Below are 20,700 nucleotides of genomic sequence, written 5' to 3'. Positions count from 1 at the left end.
TTTGAAGGAGACGGGTTGGAGACGGTCTGTCACCCAATCAGAAAAGAAGCCCCGCCCATTGAGCTGATCGGAGCAGGTTCACTTCCTCTGAAGTTGCAGGGAAGAGAGAGAGCAAGGCGCATTAAACCGACACTCACCATAGGAAGATAAAACAATAAAAGTGGATCAGACTCGGAAAAACTGCCGAAGAAATCTCCCGGGACGACCAGGACCTGTATGAGCACCGTCTGAGGAACCTCTCGGGAAGAGAAACGCATCGGTGAGCGGCCGTCTTGATGTGCTAAAGGCTAATAGCTAATGCAACGAGTTAAACCGTTAGCATAGGAGCTAACATCGGAGCACTAGCTCCGGTGCTGATTGGCGCGAGAGAGACACACTACGACACACCACACATTAATGCTGAAGCCCTGATCCGACATTTTAAAGGTGCATTGTGAGATATTTGTTTGCTCCTTTGTTGCACATAGAGCTGTATTATGTGTGTGTTTAGCACCTTATTTGTGCATTCTAAGCTCATCCAGCCATATTTTATTAGCTGTGCACATTACATATTTTTCTTTCTAGATGATTGATATTGTTTAATGTGCTAATTACGATGTAAAGAGCACAGGATATTTTGATACTGTTGATTTGGAGTGAGGAAGATTATTTCAATAACATAATCTGATATTTTGAGTGTTGCTTATTTTATTACTGAACATTGTGATAGCATGTTGCAACAGTAATTGAGTAAAATTGTTATTCTCTATTAGGCCTGGGACGATAACAAATTTTGCTGGACGATATATTGTCCCACGAATTATTGCCGATAAATGATATTATTGTCAACATGATAATATATCATAATAATGCACACCCTTTCAAATACAATAAACTTTTATTTTTCAGTGAATTTTACCATCGTAATTGTAATTTCAGGAAAATATCCTAAATAAATAAATAAAACAAACAAAAAATAAAATGGACTCTCAGTCTCTGTTAGCAAAAACAGCACTCAAATATAAAACCACACACAACCAAGACAATAAATAAAATGGCTTATCAAGTCTCGATTAACAAAATTGCACTTAAATAAATATTGAACATTTAGGCCGTTTGTGACATGTATTTTCTCGCAGGCAATTCGTTCTGTCTGTCAAACGTTTGCAGCATCTCTCTCAATGCTGGCTTTTCAACTGTACCAAAGGGCACCATTTCTTTTGCGATGCAGCGAACTACACTATCTGTGAGCGCACACCATTTTTGCTCCATTTATATTTACTCTGTCGACCAAACGCCTCAGTGAGTGTTGAGGCTCTACATCTCGAGGTGCACTTTTTTTTCCCCAGCTGGGAACACTGGGTCGGGTGGTTGTGCTTTAGGTGGGCATGCAACTTTGTTGTGTTGCCTTTTTTTGTTGCCTCCACTTTTGAACTGGCTCATCCGTGTTGATGGGCTCACCTTGCTCATTCGGTTTGAAGCCGAAATATTCCCACACCGGGCTGTGGCATTAGGCTTTGCAATCATCTTTTTTCCTCGCATTGCTCCGCACAACGCTCACTTGCTGCACTCTGTGTGTGTGGAGCATAGACTGTATATAAAGATGGACGTAGTGTCCGTGACGTCACCCGTTGGTTTCTGAAGAGTGAAAATGAGGCTGGTAGTGGGCGTTTCACCCAGCGCCATCTTGCCGGGGCCTGACTCCTCCTAGTTCCTGGCTAACCCATACATGGGCAAAGAGGAGGCGCTCGAGTGGACGCTAGGTGGGCTGAGTGAAGACTGACAACCGAGCCACGCCCACAGAGCTTATCCTTACCTGGTTAGCTCATGCTAAGGAGCTAGGCTTAATGCTACCCGCTACTGCTAACCGGCTATCACTGCGGTGTTGTTGCTCCGGGATGGTCGCGGTCATAACAACGAACCGAACAGAGGTAAGTTACACTGAAACTTTACAATTACAAAACCTATTGATTTATTTATTATCATAATCATACCACATATACTTACATGCCTCAAGTGGTTTTTAATGTTATTGTGGTAATTTACCTTTTAATTAACACATATAATGAACAGTTTGAAGCAACTACTTTTAGTAAAGGGTTGTTTTGTCATTTTATTGTAATTTTAATAAGTTAATACTAATAAGCTGCATGTGTAAGTTGCATGTGATAGTAACTATGTTTCACAAATGTTCACAACCTCTTTTTTTAGCCTGTTATGGAATTCACAGTGAATTAGACCCAGTGCAGATGTGTAATTATATAACAGTTTAGATATGATTATAATCTCCTCACACCATATTTATTATATATGTATCTGTTTTCACACTGAGAGAAGTTGACGGACTTGATGTGGACTGTTATCAACAGCACTGTGAGAGATTATCACCTTGAATATTACAGATGTGGTAGAAAGACATTTTTTTGTACAATGTTTATTTTTTTTAGTACATCAGTTTGGCTGAAATCTGTGGTGCTTCCACCTGCTGAACACAGAATAAACTATAAGTACCAGTCTTGGCTGCTTAACACAGCTGATATTGTGTAAAAATTATTGTAGGCTATTGTATTGTACAGTATCTGTAAATAATCGTGTTTCTCCTCTGTTCCTTAATATCTACAGATATGACAATGATTTCAGCATAAAATATCCTTTAATGTGACTTTTTTCATTTCATTACATGAAGCACTGTAACACCTGATGTCCTCTGAATCCACTGTGGCAGCAGCAACAAGGTGGAGATCGGCAGCTTCAGGCTGGTCAACATGTTAATAATATTGAGTCAATTTCTATATCCATTATGGTTGGTAAAATTAACACTGTTATCACAACAATGTTCATCTTTTACTTTCTGATTTGATAAACTTTAGATAAAAAGTCTTTTCTTTTTTGCCATAAGAGACAGAACACGGTCAGCACAGCTGTGTCCCTCAGGTTCGTCCGTCCCTAATAAAATGACAGGAAACATAAAAGTATGGCATTATTGCCGAGATAAGTGTTACTTTCAAACAAAGTCTATGTCCTTATATTCTGTGGATATTCAACCATGTATTTGAATATGGTTTGGGATTAAACAGTGTACTACAATGAATGTGCAGTATGGAGTTCTTTCACATTAAAAGTATTGCATTTATAATGTAATGCATCATGTGCAATAATTTGCTTTAATTGTTAGTAAGTTATGAAAACAGGTCTATACCTGGTAGGTAAACTGTTCATTCATAAATAAAGTCCAGCTCAACAAGTTTCACACTGCAGCAGCTGCACTAACGTTATTTCTGAACCAATAATCTAATAAAACATTATTACTAAAGTTACCCACAGTAATGTAGTCAAGCCAAATAGGTTGGGGAGCTGAACAACTTAATAACGTTAATCCCCCCCCCCCCCCCCGAGTTGTCATGAAGGAAGAACTTAATGATTGAGACTAAAACCGTTTTTTGAACCAGGCTGTAAACAGGTTTAATTCTGCTCTAAAGTCTGGCATTTTAACATGGGAGTCAATGGGAACTGACTCCCACTTGGAGCCAGCCTCAAGTGGCCACCCAGTGAACTGCAGTTTTTTGCACTTCCGCAGTGGCCTCAGCGCTCAGCCCGGGATGTTGCCGCTTGGTGTGGAGCCAATGCTAGCGGCCCTGCCTCCCCCCACAGAGACAAAGAGACTGGATGACTGACAAGAGGGTTCACTCCGTTCATTCCACTATGGAACAAACGCCCCCAGGTGCTGAGACCGAGCACAGAGTGAACCCTCTTGTCATCCAGTCTGCTTGGAGGCGAGAGAAGAGGAAAACAAACGCGCATGCACATGGCAATATATAGAGGCCGGAAAAATTATAGAGTTCATTTTAATTTATCGTGCGATTAATTGATTTATTGATATCGGCCCAGGCCTATTCTCTATTGATAAAGAGTTTATGTAGATTTAACATGATTAATGTACTATAATTCATTTTTTGAGATTTGAGAAAATTAAGATGAATGCTCTGATCCAACTTATCGTAGGTCAGGTTTTTTGATGGACCCATTGATAGTTTGACCTACCTGGTCAAACATGTTGGAGCCAGTCAAAGTTTGATGGCGAGCCAGACCCCGGAGGATACTTAGAGATACTACGCCGTGGAACCTGAATCCTTTTACACTTCACATACACACACACACACACCATCCACACAACAGTGCGGTGGGACTGATTTTCCACCTTCACGGTGTTGACTGAACAGTGACTGAAAACAGGTGAACTGAACTTTAGAAAAAACGCAGCTGCAAAACTTTATTATATTTTTTTATTTTTTATACTTACCCGGGTAAGAGTTGTGATAATTTGTGTGATTGATGTTTTTATTCATCCTTCCCATCCTGTAATAAATAGGGAATCGTTATTGTTTCTTAAAGAGTATACTGAGTTTGTCTCATTCCTGCATCATCGTTTGATCAATCCTGGGCTCCATAGTCGATCTTAGAACTTCTGATTTCACTGGTTATTGAACCTAGTTACTATTTTTCAGTACTATTCTCTTTTCCTCTCAGAAGGGTTACACGTGTATAGTTTTATTTCATAATACATGATAATATTGGATCATTCATTTGTATTTATCAGCATGTAAGCTTTTTGCAGTGTCTCAAACCCAGTTTCTCATCAATGTCACAGAAGAACAACAATGAAATACACACCAGAATTTTAGGGACCTGACGGCAGAAAGTGACCTTACTTTGTAAGAGATGGACGACAAGGAGTTGTTGGACATGGTCTGGGCAGTGGTCAACAAACTGTCAGAGGACACAAATAACCATCAGATTCCTCAAGATGTCCCTGCTCAGGAATGGCATGACTTGTTCAACTGGACTGGTTCTGATGAGGACCCCCCCCCCCCCCAATAGCATCACTTCTCAGCTTGGAGCAGCATCCTCCTGAAACCCAATGGTGAACTGGCTGCTGCCATAAACCACCAGCAGCTAAGTGTCCTGCAGTCAGGCCCCGTGTTCAGCCAGGCAGGGCCTCACATCCAGACACAGGTAAGGTACTAACTATAGGTTAGAGAGCGATTCAGAGGAACTTTATCAATACCTGTATCAAGAAAGATACTTATTAATGGAGGAGTGGGTAAATCATGAGTACTCAGAGTAGTGAACCTGACTGAGTATAGAGACGTTTACATTGGTAGAAACCTCCCGTTTGGCACGAAGAAATTCTTCTTTCATTAAATTGTAAAAACTGTGCATGATTGATTTCTTCTGTGGTTGATTAAAGAATCAATGGTGTCAGTGATAGTGCTGTGCTTTAGAGTTCTGGGAAACACCACAGACCAACTACAGGTTACAGATATTATTCATCTTTGGTTCATCATGTTCAGGAGGACAATATTTAGATCAGGACAGAGATTATACAAGGCTGGGTTAGGTATAAATGTGTGTGGTGGTGGTTTTAACTCCGACACCAAGGGGACAGATGACACAGAGGATGCAGGTTGTCTTATCTCTTATTTTGTGTCTGTTCTTGTCTCCAGTTCAACAATGTGCCATCAGGGAAGCTGACCAAACACCTGGAGGTGAGGCTGGCTCCTGTTGGATTATTGTAAGTATCACACACATTAATGCAAACACACCTCTGAGCTACTGTTTCTATTTGTCTTCTTATGTGTCTGTGTTTATGTAGCAAAGGGAAGGGGGTTTACGGGGCTCCAGGAGACAGACTTCCTTTTCCCGTGAACAACCGCCACTCACAGTAAGTCAGAATCAGAATCAGAATTCTTTTATTTGCCAGGTATGTTTGCACATACAGGAAATTGCCTTGGTGTAATTGGTGCACTGCTTATGTACATAAAACAACAATGTAGAAAAACAACAATATATAAGAAATTGAATAAAATAAAATAAAATAAAATAAATTAAAGTATATACATATATGCAGTAACAGAGTAGTAATAAATTATAAATTATGTGCAGGTGGTGGGGTGTGGTGGGGTAGAGTCAGTGCGGTGCAGAGTCAGTGTGATGCAGGGGGCTTGTTTGTGAGCCCCACTGCCACGGGGAAAAAACTGTTCAGATGGCGAGAGGTTTTAGTCCTGATGGCCCGAAACCTTTTTCCGGAGGGAAGTCTCTGGAACTGATGGTGACCGGGATGTGAGGGATCAGCAATGATCTTGCCTGCTCTCCTACTGGTCCTGGAGTGGAACAGGTCTAGGAGGGCCGGCAGGTCACAGCCGATGACCTTCTCAGCTGACCTTATGATCCGCTGCAGTCTGCCCTTGTCCTTGGCAGTGGAGGCAGCGAACCAGACGGTGATAGATGAGGTGAGGATGGACTCAATGATGGCTGTGTAGAATTCAACCATCACTTTCTGCGGCATGTTGAATTTCCTCAGTTGCCGCAGGAAGAACATCCTCTGCTGGGCCTTCTTGGTGATGGAGGTGATGTTCTCCGCCCACCTCAAGTCCTGTGCAATGATGGTCCCCAGGAATCTGAAGGACTCCACTGTTTTAACTGGGGAGTTGCACAGGCTGAGGGGGGCAGTTTGGGCTGGGCTCCTCCTGAAGTCTACTACCATCTCTACAGTTTTTAGAGCGTTCAGCTCCAGGTGGTTCTGGCTGCACCAGGAAGCCAGGCTGTTAACTTCCTCTCTGTAGGCGGCTTCGTCCCCATTGGTGATTAATCCGATGAGGGTCGTGTCGTCTGCAAACTTCAGGAGTTTGACAGAGGGATGGTTGGAGGTGCAGTTGTTGGTGTAGAGGGAGAACAGTAGAGGGGAGAGCACACAACCTTGTGGGGCTCCAGTGCTGATGGTCCGTGACTCAGAGACAAGCTTGCCCAGCCTCACGCGCTGCTTCCTGTCAGTCAGGAAGTTAGAGATCCACCTACAGATGGGCTCAGGCACGCTCAGCTGTGTCAGCTTGTCACGGAGAAGAGCTGGGGCGATGGTGTTGAATGCGGAGCTGAAGTCCACAAACAGGATCCTGGCGTAGGTGCTGGGGGAGTCGAGGTGCTGGAGGATGAAGTGGAGTCCCATGTTGACTGCGTCGTCTACGGACCTGTTGGCTCTGTAGGCAAACTGCAGTGGGTCGAGGAGGTGGTTGGTTATTGTCTTGAGGTGGGTCAGCACGAGGCGCTCAAAGGTCTTCATTACTACAGAGGTCAGGGCGACAGGTCTGTAGTCATTAAGGCCTGTGATCCTCTGCTTCTTGGGAACGGGGATGATGGTGGATGTTTTGAGACAGGCGGGTACAACACATTCAGCCAGTGAGGTGTTAAAGATGTTCGTGAACACTGGAGAAAGCTGGTCTGCACAGTGCCTCAGTGTGGAGGGGGAGACAGCGTCGGGTCCAGGTGCCTTGCGGGGGTTCAACTTCTTCAGGAGCTTGTTTACATCTCTCTCCTGAATAGAGAGAGGTGTGATGGGGGGGAGGGGGGTTGAGTCTTTGTCCAGGCTGGGGTGAAGAGGTGTAATAGCTGTGTGGGGGGGCTGGGAGTCTGGGTTAGAACTGGTCCATTGTCTTTCAAATCTACAGTAAAAGTCATTCAGTTCGTTTGCAAGTTTCAGGTCTTCCACAGAGTGGGGGGATTTGGTTTTGCAGCCGGTGATCACTCGCAGCCCCTTCCAGACTGACGAGGAGTCGTTGGCTGCAAACGGTTGTTCCAGCTTCTTTGAGTACTGTCGTTTGGCCTCCTTAATCTCCTTGCCAAACGAGTATTTTGCCAGTCTGAAACTATCCATGTCCCCACTCTTGAAGGCCGCCTCCTTCTCCAAACGAAGCTGTTTGAGTTTTGCAGTGAACCAGGGCTTGTCATTGTTATAGCTCACCCTGGTGCGTGTTGGGATACATCTGTCTTCACAGAAGCTGATGTATGACGTCACTGCATCTGTGTATTCATCAAGGCTGTTGGAAGCAGTTCTAAAAATGTCCCAGTCAGTGTTATCCAGGCAGTCACGCAGCTCCTCCACAGCTTCTCTGTTGCTCCAATTCTTGGATCTCAGCACAGCAGGTTTAGAAAGTTTGAGTTTCTGCCTGTAAGCTGGGATCAGGTGAATAAGAGCGTGGTCGGACAGGCCCAGAGCAGCGCGGGTAACTGCATGATACGCCTTGGTGATGGTGCTGTAGCAGTGATCAAGAGTGTTCTCCCCCCTGGTCGGGCATTTGATCAACTGTTTGTATTTCGGGAGTTCCTGAGATAAGTTCCCCTTATTAAAGTCCCCGAGGACAATAACAGGGGAATAAGTGTTCTCTCTCCTCCTCGTCACCCCCAGTACCTGCTCGGCGAGTTGTCGTTGTGCTTCGCGCACGTCAGCTTGCGGGGGGATGTACACGCCGGCCAGGGTGAAAGAGGTGAACTCACGGGGAGAGTAGAACGGTCGGCAGGTAATGAAAAAAGTTTCCAGGTCCGGAGAACAGGACTACAAAATGACTTTCACGTCGCTGCACCAGCCCTGGTTTATATAAAAACAAATCCCTCCGCCTTTTGCCTTGTGTGAGAGGATCGGGTCGCGGTCCGCGCGTAACATCTGGAAGCCGGTCAGCTGTGCGGCGGAGTCCGGTGTGGCTTCAGTCAACCACGATTCCGTGAAGCACAAGACAGAAGTAAGGGAAAAGTCTCTATTTGTCCGGATGAGGAGGCGCAGTTCGTCCATCTTATTGCACAGCGAGCGGACATTGGAGAGGAGGATGCTCGGGAGAGGTGAGCGTAGTCCCCGCTCCCTGAAGCGCACCAGGGCCCCAGCGCGCTTCCCTCGTCGTCTCCGCCGAAGTCTCACTGCGTGTCCGAGGACCGCCGCACCTTTGATGAGTAAGTCCACTAAATCCACGGAAGAGGCGATAAAGTTGGGACATAAATTGGATGGTGTTGTGTCCCTGATGGAAAGAAGCTCGTCCATCGTGAAAGTAATCCGAGTAGGGTCGCAGTAAACAGAATTAAATACTAAAAACAAACACAAAAGTGCGCACCAACACACCGAGGCGACCGTTCGTGGCGCCATCTTGGTGTATCAAGATGTCTGCCAAGATGTCAAGAAGTCTGCCTGACTAGTTCACAGTCACCTTGTCTGTCATGAATTTATATTTTTTCGATTGAGATGCTTTCATGTTCTTTTCTTTCCTCACAGTTTTAAACATTGGTAATTCATGCTTTCTGTGTTTTTTCTGTTTTTCCACAGAAAGAGAAAATGTGAGAGCTAGCAGGATGATGACTTGCCGTATGTCAAGCTTTCGAAGACGGAACAGACACTAAACGCTGTTGCTGAGCTCGACTGTGCAGTCGTTGACCCCAACGTTGAAAAGAGAGTATGTGTCTTTGCTTTGTAGGTTTGAGACTCTGTGTCACACAAACCTCATCCAGCTGTGTCTATGACCACACTTCTAAAACCGTTCTCTAACTATAATTCTTGACATCATGACACATCTATATATCCAGATTTAACTTGTGCAAAACAAGAAAGACACCAGTTCATTGTTGATATATGCATTATGATACATACCAAATAGATATTAGAAATATAATAAAACAAATGATTTACTGAAACAAAATTAAAATCACATTTATAAAAATACTATATATATGTATATACATACAGATATACATGCATTTATACTTCTGACCAAATGTATTTATGCAAATATTTTAATGACCTATTTTACTTATAGTAGAGTAGGTTTTAATAATGTGACTTTACTTTTACTTTCGTTAATATAAAGTATTCTGTTACATTTCATTACTGGATGAATAAGAAATATTTCAGTGGGCAGAGAAGAGACGGGGACTTTGATACTGATTATAAAGGCTCAGTATAGTGTATGACTTGCTTATGGATGAGGCACTGATACAATCCTGGATGAAAACTATTATAACTAACAGGTTGTGGTTTTAACTCTCTGACACAAAGGGGACAGATGACACAGAGGATGCAGGTTGTCTTATCTCTTATTTTGTGTCTGTTCTTGTCTCCAGTTCAACAATGTGCCAGCAGTGAAGCTGACCAAACACCTGGAGGTGAGGCTGGCTCCTGTTGGATTATTGTAAGTATCACACACATTAATGCAAACACACACACACACCTACCTCTGAGCCTCCGTTTGTATCTGTCTTCTAATGTGTCTGATTGTGTTCATGTAGCAAAGGAAAGGTGATTTACGGGGCTCCAGGAGACAGAGTTCCTTCTCCCTGTCCAGACACAGGAGGCTCTGGAAGAGATGGCAGCTGACGCTGTCGCTGCTGTCCAGACACAGGAGGCTGTGGAAGAGATGGCAGCTGCCGTTGCTGTCGAGGCACAGGGGGCTATGGATTATCCAATGCATCTAGTTGAGGACAATCTTCTTCTCCAAAATTCAGTTAAAATAAAAAAAAAAAGATTCCAATGGTACTTCAAGCTCCTGAAGTTTGTTACATTCTCCTATTTGTTTTAACCTGTAATGGAAATTACATTTAATTGCATGAGCAGACAATGGTTGACCAAATTGTTAATCTAAAAAGGGTAACCTTAAGGTTTATGATGGTGGCTTAAGAGACACAGAAATTGCCAACACAATATCCAACCAGTTTTTTCATTTATCCGACCACCTCTCGTTTATTCGACCGGACGTCGTTGCTCCGGTCAGGTTTCTCATTTATCCAATCACATGTTGTATATCCAACCAGATATTTTGTCATTTATCTGACCACCTCTCGTTTATCCAACCGGACATTGTTGCTCCGACCAGGTTTCTCATTTATCCAATCACATGTTGTATATCCAACCAGATATTTTGTAATTTATCCAACCACCTTTTGTTTAAAAAAATGAGAAACCTTGGTGAGACAAACAAGGGGTGTTTGGATAAATTTATGAAGTGGGATGATTCAGATTTGTACGGACGTTTTAAGGTTCTCATCAGTGCATAAAAGCAGAAGAGATCGTTCTGTGCTTGGTTTCTCCTCAGAAACAGATCTCTGTCTGCTCAACAAGCTTTAAGATGATGGAGTACATGACAGTGGTTGTCCGATGGTGCCGTGTGCCACAGTCTCACATCAATTAACCCACATCAGGTCTTGGTGGTACATGAGCAGGTGGAACTGTACAGAAAATGAGACCCAGCATTTGAGAGTTATTTGCGCTCACCTATCCAGCGCTGGTGTTTGGAGCTATATAGCCAAACTGTTCTCTACAATGAAGAGGCTATGGGCAGACCGGACGTTTAATCTATTGGGCTCTGGAGCTTTTGAGTTATTGTTGACAGATAAACAACCATTGACTGAAATTGTCAACCAATATAGTGTCACATACACTGAGATTCAGCCAGGAGTTAGCTTCTACGAAAATGTCATGAAGACAGTAGCATTGGTGAGAGCGTGCAGTCGGACCCTAAGAAAAGAGCTGACCGTTGCAGACCATAGGATGATTTTTAAGCTATCCTGCAGACATGTAAGTACTGAGCACATCCTCTCTTAAACTTTTTTTTCTCAAAAAAAAAGAAAAGTTTATATACTCCTTTTCCACAAATCGTTTGTTTTTTTTTCATGTCACCCTGACAGGAACCCCACAGCCTGGTAGTGTTGCCACCTGGGTCTGCCACCAACATGATCACAGTGCGATGCACTGAGCCCCAGACAATATATGACCTTATGCTGAAGCATGGCTTACATTGCTCCTGTAATGGAAATTTTTACATTTGTGTATGTTTAATTGCATGAGCAGACATGAATGTGAATGACTGACCAAAGAGTTGACCAAATTGTTAATCTAAAAGGGTAACCTTAAGGTTTATGATGGTGGCTTAAGAGACTTGAGTTTTATGGCCTTGAGAAACCACAACTTTATGGTATCTCTTGGTATCTCTGATTGGGATCTCACACCTGGGGTCTCACAGGGGGGTCATCCACAGAACATGTAAATAAATGGACAGGATATCTCCTCCACTGAGAGAAACTACAGGAGGGTAATAAATACCTTTGCATGCTTAGTGGGAGGGGGCTGCGAGTTATAGGAACACTGATTCTCCTATGTTCTTTGCTCATTTGTGCATGTCATTCAGGTGATGTGTACTGATGAGTCCATCTGCAGATGCTGAATTAAACTTTCAGAAAGAAGTGCCTGTTTCACAGAAATTGCCACCACAATTTTGGTGTTGTCGGCAGGATCACTCTTGTGAGTAGACACTCTGTTTCTCTGGGCTGAAAGGTAAAACTGAGCAGGGAGTCTGGGACTCTGACCTCAACCTCCCTGACAAAAGAAGGTAGAGATGTGAGGGCCTGATGCCTGAGAACCAAAGAGTGCTCTCACTGCTGTGATCCAGCGGACCAATTAGCACAAAGACACTGTCTTTCTGGGAAGACAAATTCAGAAGGGAAACGGTCCTCTCACAGGTTGAGTGACAGACGTGTCTGCATGGCAAGGTTTGGAACCGATATAGAATCAAGGAAGCTTCGGGTGATCTTGGAGATCACGGGTGGTCTTGGAGACCACAGAGTTAATATAGAATAAGCCTGTTGGTGAGAAGGTCACATTGTTAATTGGGAACTAATGAGTATGGTATTAGAATAAGCAGGTTGGTGATCTGAGAGGAGTTCACAGAGTTAAGGAGTATTGATATATACAAGATATAATAATAGGAATATACGGAGTGTTTGTTGATTTTAATACACTTGTGATATTGGTTTCTGACGTCGAGTTCATGATTTAACAAACTATGATATAATATAGTAAATAGAGTTTTGCACTGGAGATGTGACTGGGACTGAAGGACTGAGACCTGAGCCAGGATCATCTCTAAATGTCTTTTCCCATATCAGCATAACTTTGGTCCTCCAAATTTTGTATTTTGTTGAACAAATGGGGAGTTTAAATTGATAAATAAGAGTTATGTTAAAACTGCTGAGACAACCTATTAGAGAAATGGGTTTAAACATTGGTAAAGGAAAGAAAGATAAGGATAACGCTAATCCACTTCAACTTTCTTTTCTTAATGTTCAGTATCTGTTAATAAGTGATGGTAAGCGTAGAGTTAGAGAGGAACGAGTTAGTGAGGACAAATTAGAAGGAAAAAAAATGTAGGGATATTTGTACTGGAGCGTGTGAATTTTGGTTAACTGAAGTGAATATCAGGGACAGTTTACAGAAGGTAGGGATTGAACTAATCTCCAAGTCTCAGTGTGTCCGACTAGACCCTGATCTGGACTCAGCTCCACCGAGAGGACAACTACAGCCAGCAGCGGTGCAGTGTGATGACCAGCAGGACACTCAGCTGCTACCGGTGCAGAGGGTGCAGGCGGCAGCTCCAGCTGTCCCTAACCTCCATCCAGACCTCGACCTTGTTGCAGCAGAGGAGGTGGATAGGCCTCCATCATGCACCACTCACATACTCCACGGTGAACCGGGAAGGAGTCAATTTATGATTTGAATGCAACCCTGCAAGCACCGATGGTGGAGGTGGCTGCAGGAGATGGAAACACTCAGCTGATCTCCAGACCATGGACATTCACCAATATGAAAGAACCTACCATTTCATCTCTCCCACAAGTGTTAAGTGGGGGAGCGTTATGCAGTGCAACTGGAACCAGCACTGAACAGCAGAGACTGCTGATGACTGAGATGGGGACTCAGTATTCGAAAGTGGCAAGATCCGTCTCTGCACAGGAGCGGTGAATGGTGAATCCAGCATGGGGTCATGCTGATCATGCAGAAAAACTCTTGAACAGCAAGAAAAAGAAAAAGGACAGCTGGCAGCATATCAAAACCAAGTCTGCGGGCACAAGAAAGGTCATGGACGGAGAGGAAGGGGACGTGGAAGAACTGACGCTTGTTTCAAATGTGGCAAAATTGGACATTAGATCAGGGATTGTCCTGAGAACCAATACACATAGTGCGATTGAGTAGCGGTGGAGCTGGGGACAGTGAAGGATTCATCTGGTGCAGACGCGGAGACAGAGAGAAAGTTTCAACCTACTCACCAAATTCGTAAGAGCACTGTAACACGCACACCATGTGAATTACTGTTAGAACTGATGCATATATGCAAAAACACACGATCACAGTAAATGGTAAAGACATCACATTTTTGGTAGATTCAGGTGAAACAGAATAAGTTATTTAATGTGAAGAGTTTAATATAACTCCAAAAATGAATGTTTGTTTGTGAAGCAACAGGTAAGACAGTGATATTGAATACACTGTACCATTGTTTTGTTAAAATGAGGTTAAGGAAATTTTAAACATTAATTTTTGTTGTCACCACGCTGGCTGATAGATTTTATTGGTAGAGATTTGATGTGTTCATTGAGTAATATGCTAATTTTAACATCACAAGGCGTAGATGTAACTAGAGGATTTGATATATGCATATCAATGGAAGATTCTGAACTCTTCCCTCACCTCTGTAAGTAACACTTTCTTGTGTGTTCAATCACTGTGTTGTCTCAGTAGCTTAGATTGACTCACTGGAAAGGTATCAAATTCTGATCTCCATGTTCTATTAGGCAAAGGAGAACAAAAACAATTGGTATTGAAAGTTTTGGAACTTTGGACCAAAAGGGGTTATGGGAAGGGAAAAAACATCTGATCCCAATAATAATAATAATTTGATCAGAGGTTTAGAGGTAAATCACAAAAGATTTCTGCAGTGATAAATGCAATTATCTTAAAACAGATCAGATCATTATAGCAGGTGATTTCAATATTCATGTAGATGTTGCCAATGACAGCCTTAGTTCAGCATTTAAATCAATAATAGACTCGATTGGTTTCACTCAACATGTGAATCAACCGACCCACTGCCTAAATCACACTCTTGATCTTGTCCTGACATATGGCATTGACATAGAAAATATAACTATTCCAACAGAACCCTCTTCTGTCTGACCATTTTTTACTTACATTTGAATTCAGAATTGTTAATTACGTCAATTCTGGACGGAAATTCTATTATAGTCGATGTCTATCCGACAAAACTGTTCACAAATTTAAAGAACTGCTCCCCTCTTCCCTTCCCTCTCAGCCATGTGTCAGTACTATACAAGAAGATTATCAAGACCTTACTCCCACACTTGTTGATAACTTTGTAAATAGTACTGCAGCCTCACTAAAAACAGCACTTGAAGCTGTCGCCCCATTAAAAAAGAAGAAAGTAAGTCAGAGGAGATTAGCTCCATGGTATAATTCCCAAACGTGCGTTCTAAAACAGACATCGCGGAAGCTAGAAAGGAAGTGGCGTTCCACCAATCGCCAAGACTTCCACCTAGCCTGGAAGAATAGCCTTATAAATTACAATAAAGCACTTAGAAATGCCCGAACCTCTTATTATTCATTACTAATAGATGAAAATAGGAACAACCCCAGGTTCCTCTTCAGCACTGTAGCCAGGCTGACAGAAAGTCACACCTCTACTGACCCATCTATTCCTCTAGATCTGAGAAGCAATGACTTCATGAGCTTCTTCACTAATAAAATTACAACCATCAGGGATAAAATCCACCACCTCCTCCCAGTGAATAACACTGATACATTGTCTGGTCCTGAAACCATAGCACCAGATTTATGTCTAAACAAATTTTACTCTATTGATCTTCCTGAACTGACCTCGTTAGTTTCATCATCTAAACCAACTACTTGTCAGCTGGGCTCTGTTCCAACTAGACTTTTTAAAGAAGTCCTCCCCCTAATTGACCGTTCCATTTTAAATCAGATTAATATGTCTTTGCTAACCGGCTACGTACCACAGGCTTTTAAGGTAGCCGTTATTAAACCTCTGCTTAAAAAGCCTACGCTTGATCCAGAGGTTTTAGCTAACTATAGACCCATATCCAACCTGCCCTTCATTTCCAAAATCCTAGAAAAAGCCGTTGCTAACCAGCTGTGTGGTTACTTAGATAGTAACGGTTTATTGGACAAATTTCAGTCAGGATTTAGAACCCATCACAGCACAGAAACGGCACTACTGAAAGTCACCAATGACCTTCTTATGGCATCAGATGATGGACTTGTCTCTGTCCTCGTCTTGTTGGACCTTAGTGCAGCATTTGACACAATAGATCATAAGATTCTGCTACAGAGATTAGAACAACATATAGGAATTAAAGGAACAGCACTACACTGGTTTAAATCATATTTATCAGATAGATTCCAATTTGTTAACGTTAACAATGACTCCTCCATGCACATTAGGGCTGGGCGATATGGACCAAAAGTCATATCCCGATATATTTAGGCTGAATATCGATATACGATATATATCCCGATATTTTTATTACAAAGTGACGGCAAATGTTCAGTCAAAGTCAAAGCCAAATATGACATGTCACAGGTAGTTTTATTGAAACCGGCTATTTCAGTGAACAGTTGCAAAATCAAATGAATGAATAAATGCTCAGCTGTTCAAATAACTATAAAATGTAAACATAAATACTGTATAACAACAGGAGTACCTTTTTTTTTTTTAAATCAAAGCTCTGTAAAAAAATATCTTAAATAAAAATAGCCTATGAAAAAAAATAGGCCAATCTTTTATGAGAAAAGTACAATATCAACATTAGCCCTAGTAAGGGCAGCATTTATATATAAAGAAAGAACAAAATAAAGTGCTCAGTTTAAGGAAAATGTTTTTAAACATCTTTTTTTACTTAAAAACAACATAAACAGTAGTGCTGTCTTGAGGTAGACATTAGAATACAGACAAGCGTGTCCTCCTTAGTTTACAGATTTTGTGCGAGAAACACCAGCCTGTCAACGGCATCTGGCTTCAGAGATGCTCTGTGGCAGGTCACAATATTGCCACTGCAGCTGAAAACCCTTTCGGAGGGTGAACTGCTAGCTGGTACCAAGAGATACTTTTTTGCCAGGTGGCTCAGAGCTGGAAAGACAAATTCATGATCCTTCCACCACTTGAGGGGATCAGTGTCACTCTCCACACTTGCTGACTGCAAGTAACTTGACAGTTCATTTTCAATAGCCCCCCTCTTGGTTGGTGCAGTGGTGGTTGCTGTGCGCTGCTTGAAGAAGCTTGCCAGTGTCTTCTTAGCTTTTGGTGCCACTGCTGCTGCTTCTCCATCTGCAGGCTCAGGCACAGTAGGCACACGTAAGTAAGGCTGCTGACAGCTGCTCTGATCAGCCAGTAGCGTCTCCACCTCCAAGACAGCTCTGTGCTTCAATGCATCGACCTTTTCACTTGGGATGTAGGTGGTCCTGAACCGTGGATCCACAAATGAAGCCATCTCCAGTAGGTCAGTAGTGGCTGGTTCAGAATACTTACTGTTGAGGTACTCAACAATGCTGGTCTTGATCGATTTGCGAAGCTCACTATCACCCTCTTCACATGCCAGGAGACTTTCATTAAAAAGGTGCAGCACAGGTTTCACATATGATAGAGTGATGTACTCCTCACCTGACAAAGCATCGGTAAAGTCCTGGAGAGGTTTCAGGACCTTTTGGACTGCTTCTAGGACCTCTAAGTCCTGCCAGGTAGGGACAAGGTGTCTGGTCTTTATTTCACTAGACAGGACTTTGGCTAGTGCTCCTTCCTGCTCCAGGACTCTCTCTATCATCTGCTGCCTCGATCCCCAGCGTGTGGCAGACTCGGTTATGAGTTTGTGACTTGGCAGACCCAGCTGAATCTGGACTTCAGCAAGATGTCTCCTTTTCTTCCAGCTGTATGAAAAACAGCTTACAACTCTCTTGCACAGAGAAATGGCCCGAGTGACGCGCGTGTCATTCATGCCATGTCCTGTCAGAATCATAAAAAACTATTAATTAAATGGGTTTATGCGAGAAATTCAACTCTGGTTTCACTTTAACACTCATACAGCCAAGTGCTTTCCAAAATCAAGCTTTAGATTTATTCTACATTGATATTATTTTCTCGTTTCATAGTTTATTTTTTTAATCAACACCAGTCCTAAACATAAATAACAAATATTATATTCATTTATTTTCTGAATTTTAATCCTGTAAGAGATTTTTATGTATTATTATTATTTTTGTAGAATTTATAAATGATGACTTTACTATATGTACATTTACTCATGTTTCGTTCTTGTTGTTGTTCTTAGAATGTATGCTATTTTTTAATGCTACTTCATATTTCTACTCCACTAAAAACTCCACACTGTTTAGGCCTACGTGTGAAAGTTGCAGACAGACACACACAGGAAAATAAGGAAAAACTAACATTTTAATATGTTTTTGTTTAAAGTAAAAAATCTGAATACTCCTTAGAACACTGCACTCACCAATAGCCAGGTGTAATCTGTGACCGAAGCACTGCATCCTCAGCCACTTGTTCAGCTCAACCGCTTTGACGATGTTGCTCCCGTTGTCGGTTGTTATAGCAACCAGATGCTTTTCTTGGAGTTTCCAGCTTGCAATTGCGTCCTGTAGGGCCTCAGCTATATGCTCACCAGTGTGATCCTGGGGGAAATAACTTGTCTGGAGACACACTGTTTTTATCTCCCAGTCTTGAATGAAGTGAACTGTCACGCTCATGTACGGCCCACACGTCCTGCTCGACCACATATCGCTGGTCAACGCAAAATGGGTCACGTTAGCGAGCCGGTCAGCAAGGCTCAGTCTGACTTCATTGTACATTTGTGGCAGTGCTTCTCATGCAAAGTAGTTGCGACTGGGAAGCTCATATCTCGGGTCCATAGTTTTCAGTAGCTTTTTAAATCCGACTTGTTCCACAGTTGCAATAGGGACCATATCTTTAGCAATGTGATAGGACACCGCTTTAGTTATAGTACACCACTTGTCACTTTTCTTTTCATAAGGCACAGTGCGGGAAAATGAAGCTTGCAGTGAGCTTTGTTTCGGGGCTGGAGCTTTTTCGGATTGTGGACGGCTCGCGGCTGGGGCTTCTGCAGCGTGCAGTTTCACACACTCTTCGTACTGCAGTTTGTGCCACTGTTTTAGGTGGTGAAAAAGATTTGTAGTGCTTCCACCCCTGGCTATAACTTGTTTATGGCACTCCCTACATATGATGTGATTTTGTTGCTCATCTGATACCTTGAATCCGAGCCATCTCCATATTACTGAGCCACTGCATTTTCTTTTACAAACCAAGTCCTCCTTCGCACGCTCCGCAGACGTTGTTGCTTCCTCCATGTTTTTTTAAGAGTGCCGGAGTGTCTGTTCCGGCCCCTCCCCTCTGTGTGCATGAAACAGGAGGGGCGGGGGCGCAGGGAGCAGTGCAGAGAGCTCCGGGTGAGCAGCTTGCCTGGAGCAAGGATCACAGCGCAAATTTGAACTATATCGATATGGTCTATGGTCTAATTCCATATCGCATTTAAAAATATATCGATATATTTTTTATATATCGATATATCTTCTCTCCCCCGATTTCCACCCATCTCTCCTTTCCTCCCCCTTCCTTTTCTTTCCTCACCCCAACCGGTCGAGGCAGATGACCGCCCACATTGAGCCTGGTTCTGCCAGAGGTTTCTCCCTGTTAATGAGGGAGTTTTTCCTCTCCACAGTCGCCTGTGCTTGCTCATTGTGGGAACTGTTGGGTTTCTCTACGTTAATATTGTTTTAAGGCCTTGACCTTTAAATGTAAAGTGCCTTGAGATAATGTAAATTATGAATTGGCGCTATATAAATAAAATTGAATTGAATTGAATTCATGTCCCACGGAAATAACATTAACTTTATAACCTTACAGTAAAGTTTTTTCGTGGTGTTGCTAAGTTAAGCTCACGCTACTTTATACTGTATATGCAGTAGGAACAGAAAAGCACAGATATCGATGTTATTATATATAAAATGCAAAGACTTTCCCTAAGACAACGTGACATACATATCTGTCAATTATGTTACTATGCTTCCCTGCAGACTCTTCACTTCCTGGCACTTACCGAGACCTGGATCACTCCAGAAAACACTGCCTGAGCTGCTCTCCTGACGATTGCACACCGCTCGTTGTCCTGGGTGATTTCAACATCCCCCAGAGAAGCTGCGCTCCTCTGAATTCATTGACTTCTTCTCCACATTTGACCTCACCCTCTACCCCTCTCCACCGACCCACCGGGCTGGGAACCAACTCGATCTTGTCTTCACAAGATCCTGTAGTACCTCGCCACCCTCTGTTACCCCACTCACTGTGTCTGACCACCACGCTGTCACTTTCTCTCTCCCCTTAAAATTCACCACCTCCCTCGCCCCCAGGCCTCACACAGTCATCACCCGCTGCAATCTGAAATCCCTCTCTCCCTCTGCTCTCTCCTCTACTGTTCTTTCCTCACTACCATCTACAGACCAATTTTCACTAATGTCTACTGAGGAAGCCTCCTCCACTCTGCTATCCTCCCTCTTGTCCTCTTTAGATGCTCTATATCCTCTCACCTACCTACCGGCACGATCACCCCCCCCTTCCCTGGCTGTCTGAATCTCTGCGAACCAATAGATCGGTGCTATGAGCAGCAGAGAGAAAATGGAGAAAATCACATCATCCTGATGACCTTGCCCATTAGCACCACATCCTCTCTGACTTCACCTCAACAGTATCAGCAGCTAAATCTGCCTTCTACCTGTCAAAGATCAACTCCTCTGCCTCCAACCCCAGGAAACTATTCTGCTTATTCTCTTCTCTCCTCACCCCTCCTTCTCCTCACCCTCCTTCCTCCCTCACTGCTGATGACTTTCCAACTTACTTTACCAAGAAAGTAAAAGACATCAGCTCCTCATTTACTCCTATGCCCATCCAGAAAGCACCTCCCCCAAACCTCACCTCTAATGGCCTTACCTGCTTCAGCCCTCTCTCCTCTGAAGATGTTCTCACG

General features: G+C 43.0%; 1 protein-coding gene and 2 long non-coding RNA genes across 4 annotated transcripts in view; 1 reads left to right on the top strand and 2 right to left on the bottom strand.

Annotated features, from left to right (window-relative positions):
- Window positions 1–20,700, bottom strand: part of LOC138405483 (uncharacterized) — a 146,449-nt gene that overhangs the window by 57,463 nt on the left and 68,286 nt on the right. The window lies entirely within an intron of this gene.
- LOC138405464 (uncharacterized) lies at window positions 103–10,280 on the top strand. 2 transcript variants are annotated; one of them, XR_011239201.1, is made up of 7 exons: window positions 103–259; window positions 4,628–4,992; window positions 5,484–5,551; window positions 5,633–5,701; window positions 9,122–9,248; window positions 9,913–9,980; window positions 10,078–10,280. It is a non-coding gene; the product is annotated as an uncharacterized lncRNA (long non-coding RNA). The 2 variants fall into 2 exon arrangements; XR_011239200.1 differs by lacking the exon at window positions 103–259 and having other exon boundaries at window positions 3,657–4,992.
- Window positions 16,263–19,328, bottom strand: LOC138405408 (E3 SUMO-protein ligase ZBED1-like). Its single transcript, XM_069513791.1, has 2 exons — window positions 18,157–19,328; window positions 16,263–17,651 (listed from the first exon to the last, which is right to left on the bottom strand). Exons 1-2 carry the CDS (start codon window positions 18,509–18,511, stop codon window positions 16,624–16,626), a joined length of 1,383 nt encoding a protein of 460 aa, XP_069369892.1. The 5' UTR covers window positions 18,512–19,328; the 3' UTR covers window positions 16,263–16,623.

Source organism: Paralichthys olivaceus, chromosome 18, assembly GCF_024713975.1.
Source record: "Paralichthys olivaceus isolate ysfri-2021 chromosome 18, ASM2471397v2, whole genome shotgun sequence".
NCBI classification, from domain to species: Eukaryota; Metazoa; Chordata; class Actinopteri; order Pleuronectiformes; family Paralichthyidae; genus Paralichthys; species Paralichthys olivaceus.
The sequence above is the reverse complement of the archived record's forward strand: the minus strand, read 5'-3'. Positions and strand labels throughout refer to the sequence as shown.

Excerpts from the sequence above, each read along its gene's own strand:
- LOC138405408 (XM_069513791.1), bottom strand. The coding sequence starts at position 18,511 with ATGTACAATGAAGTCAGACTGAGCCTTGCTGACCGGCTCGCTAACGTG. Across the intron at positions 17,652-18,156 it reads CAGATTACACCTGGCTATTG|GACATGGCATGAATGACACG; the intron begins GTGAGTGCAGTG and ends TGATTCTGACAG.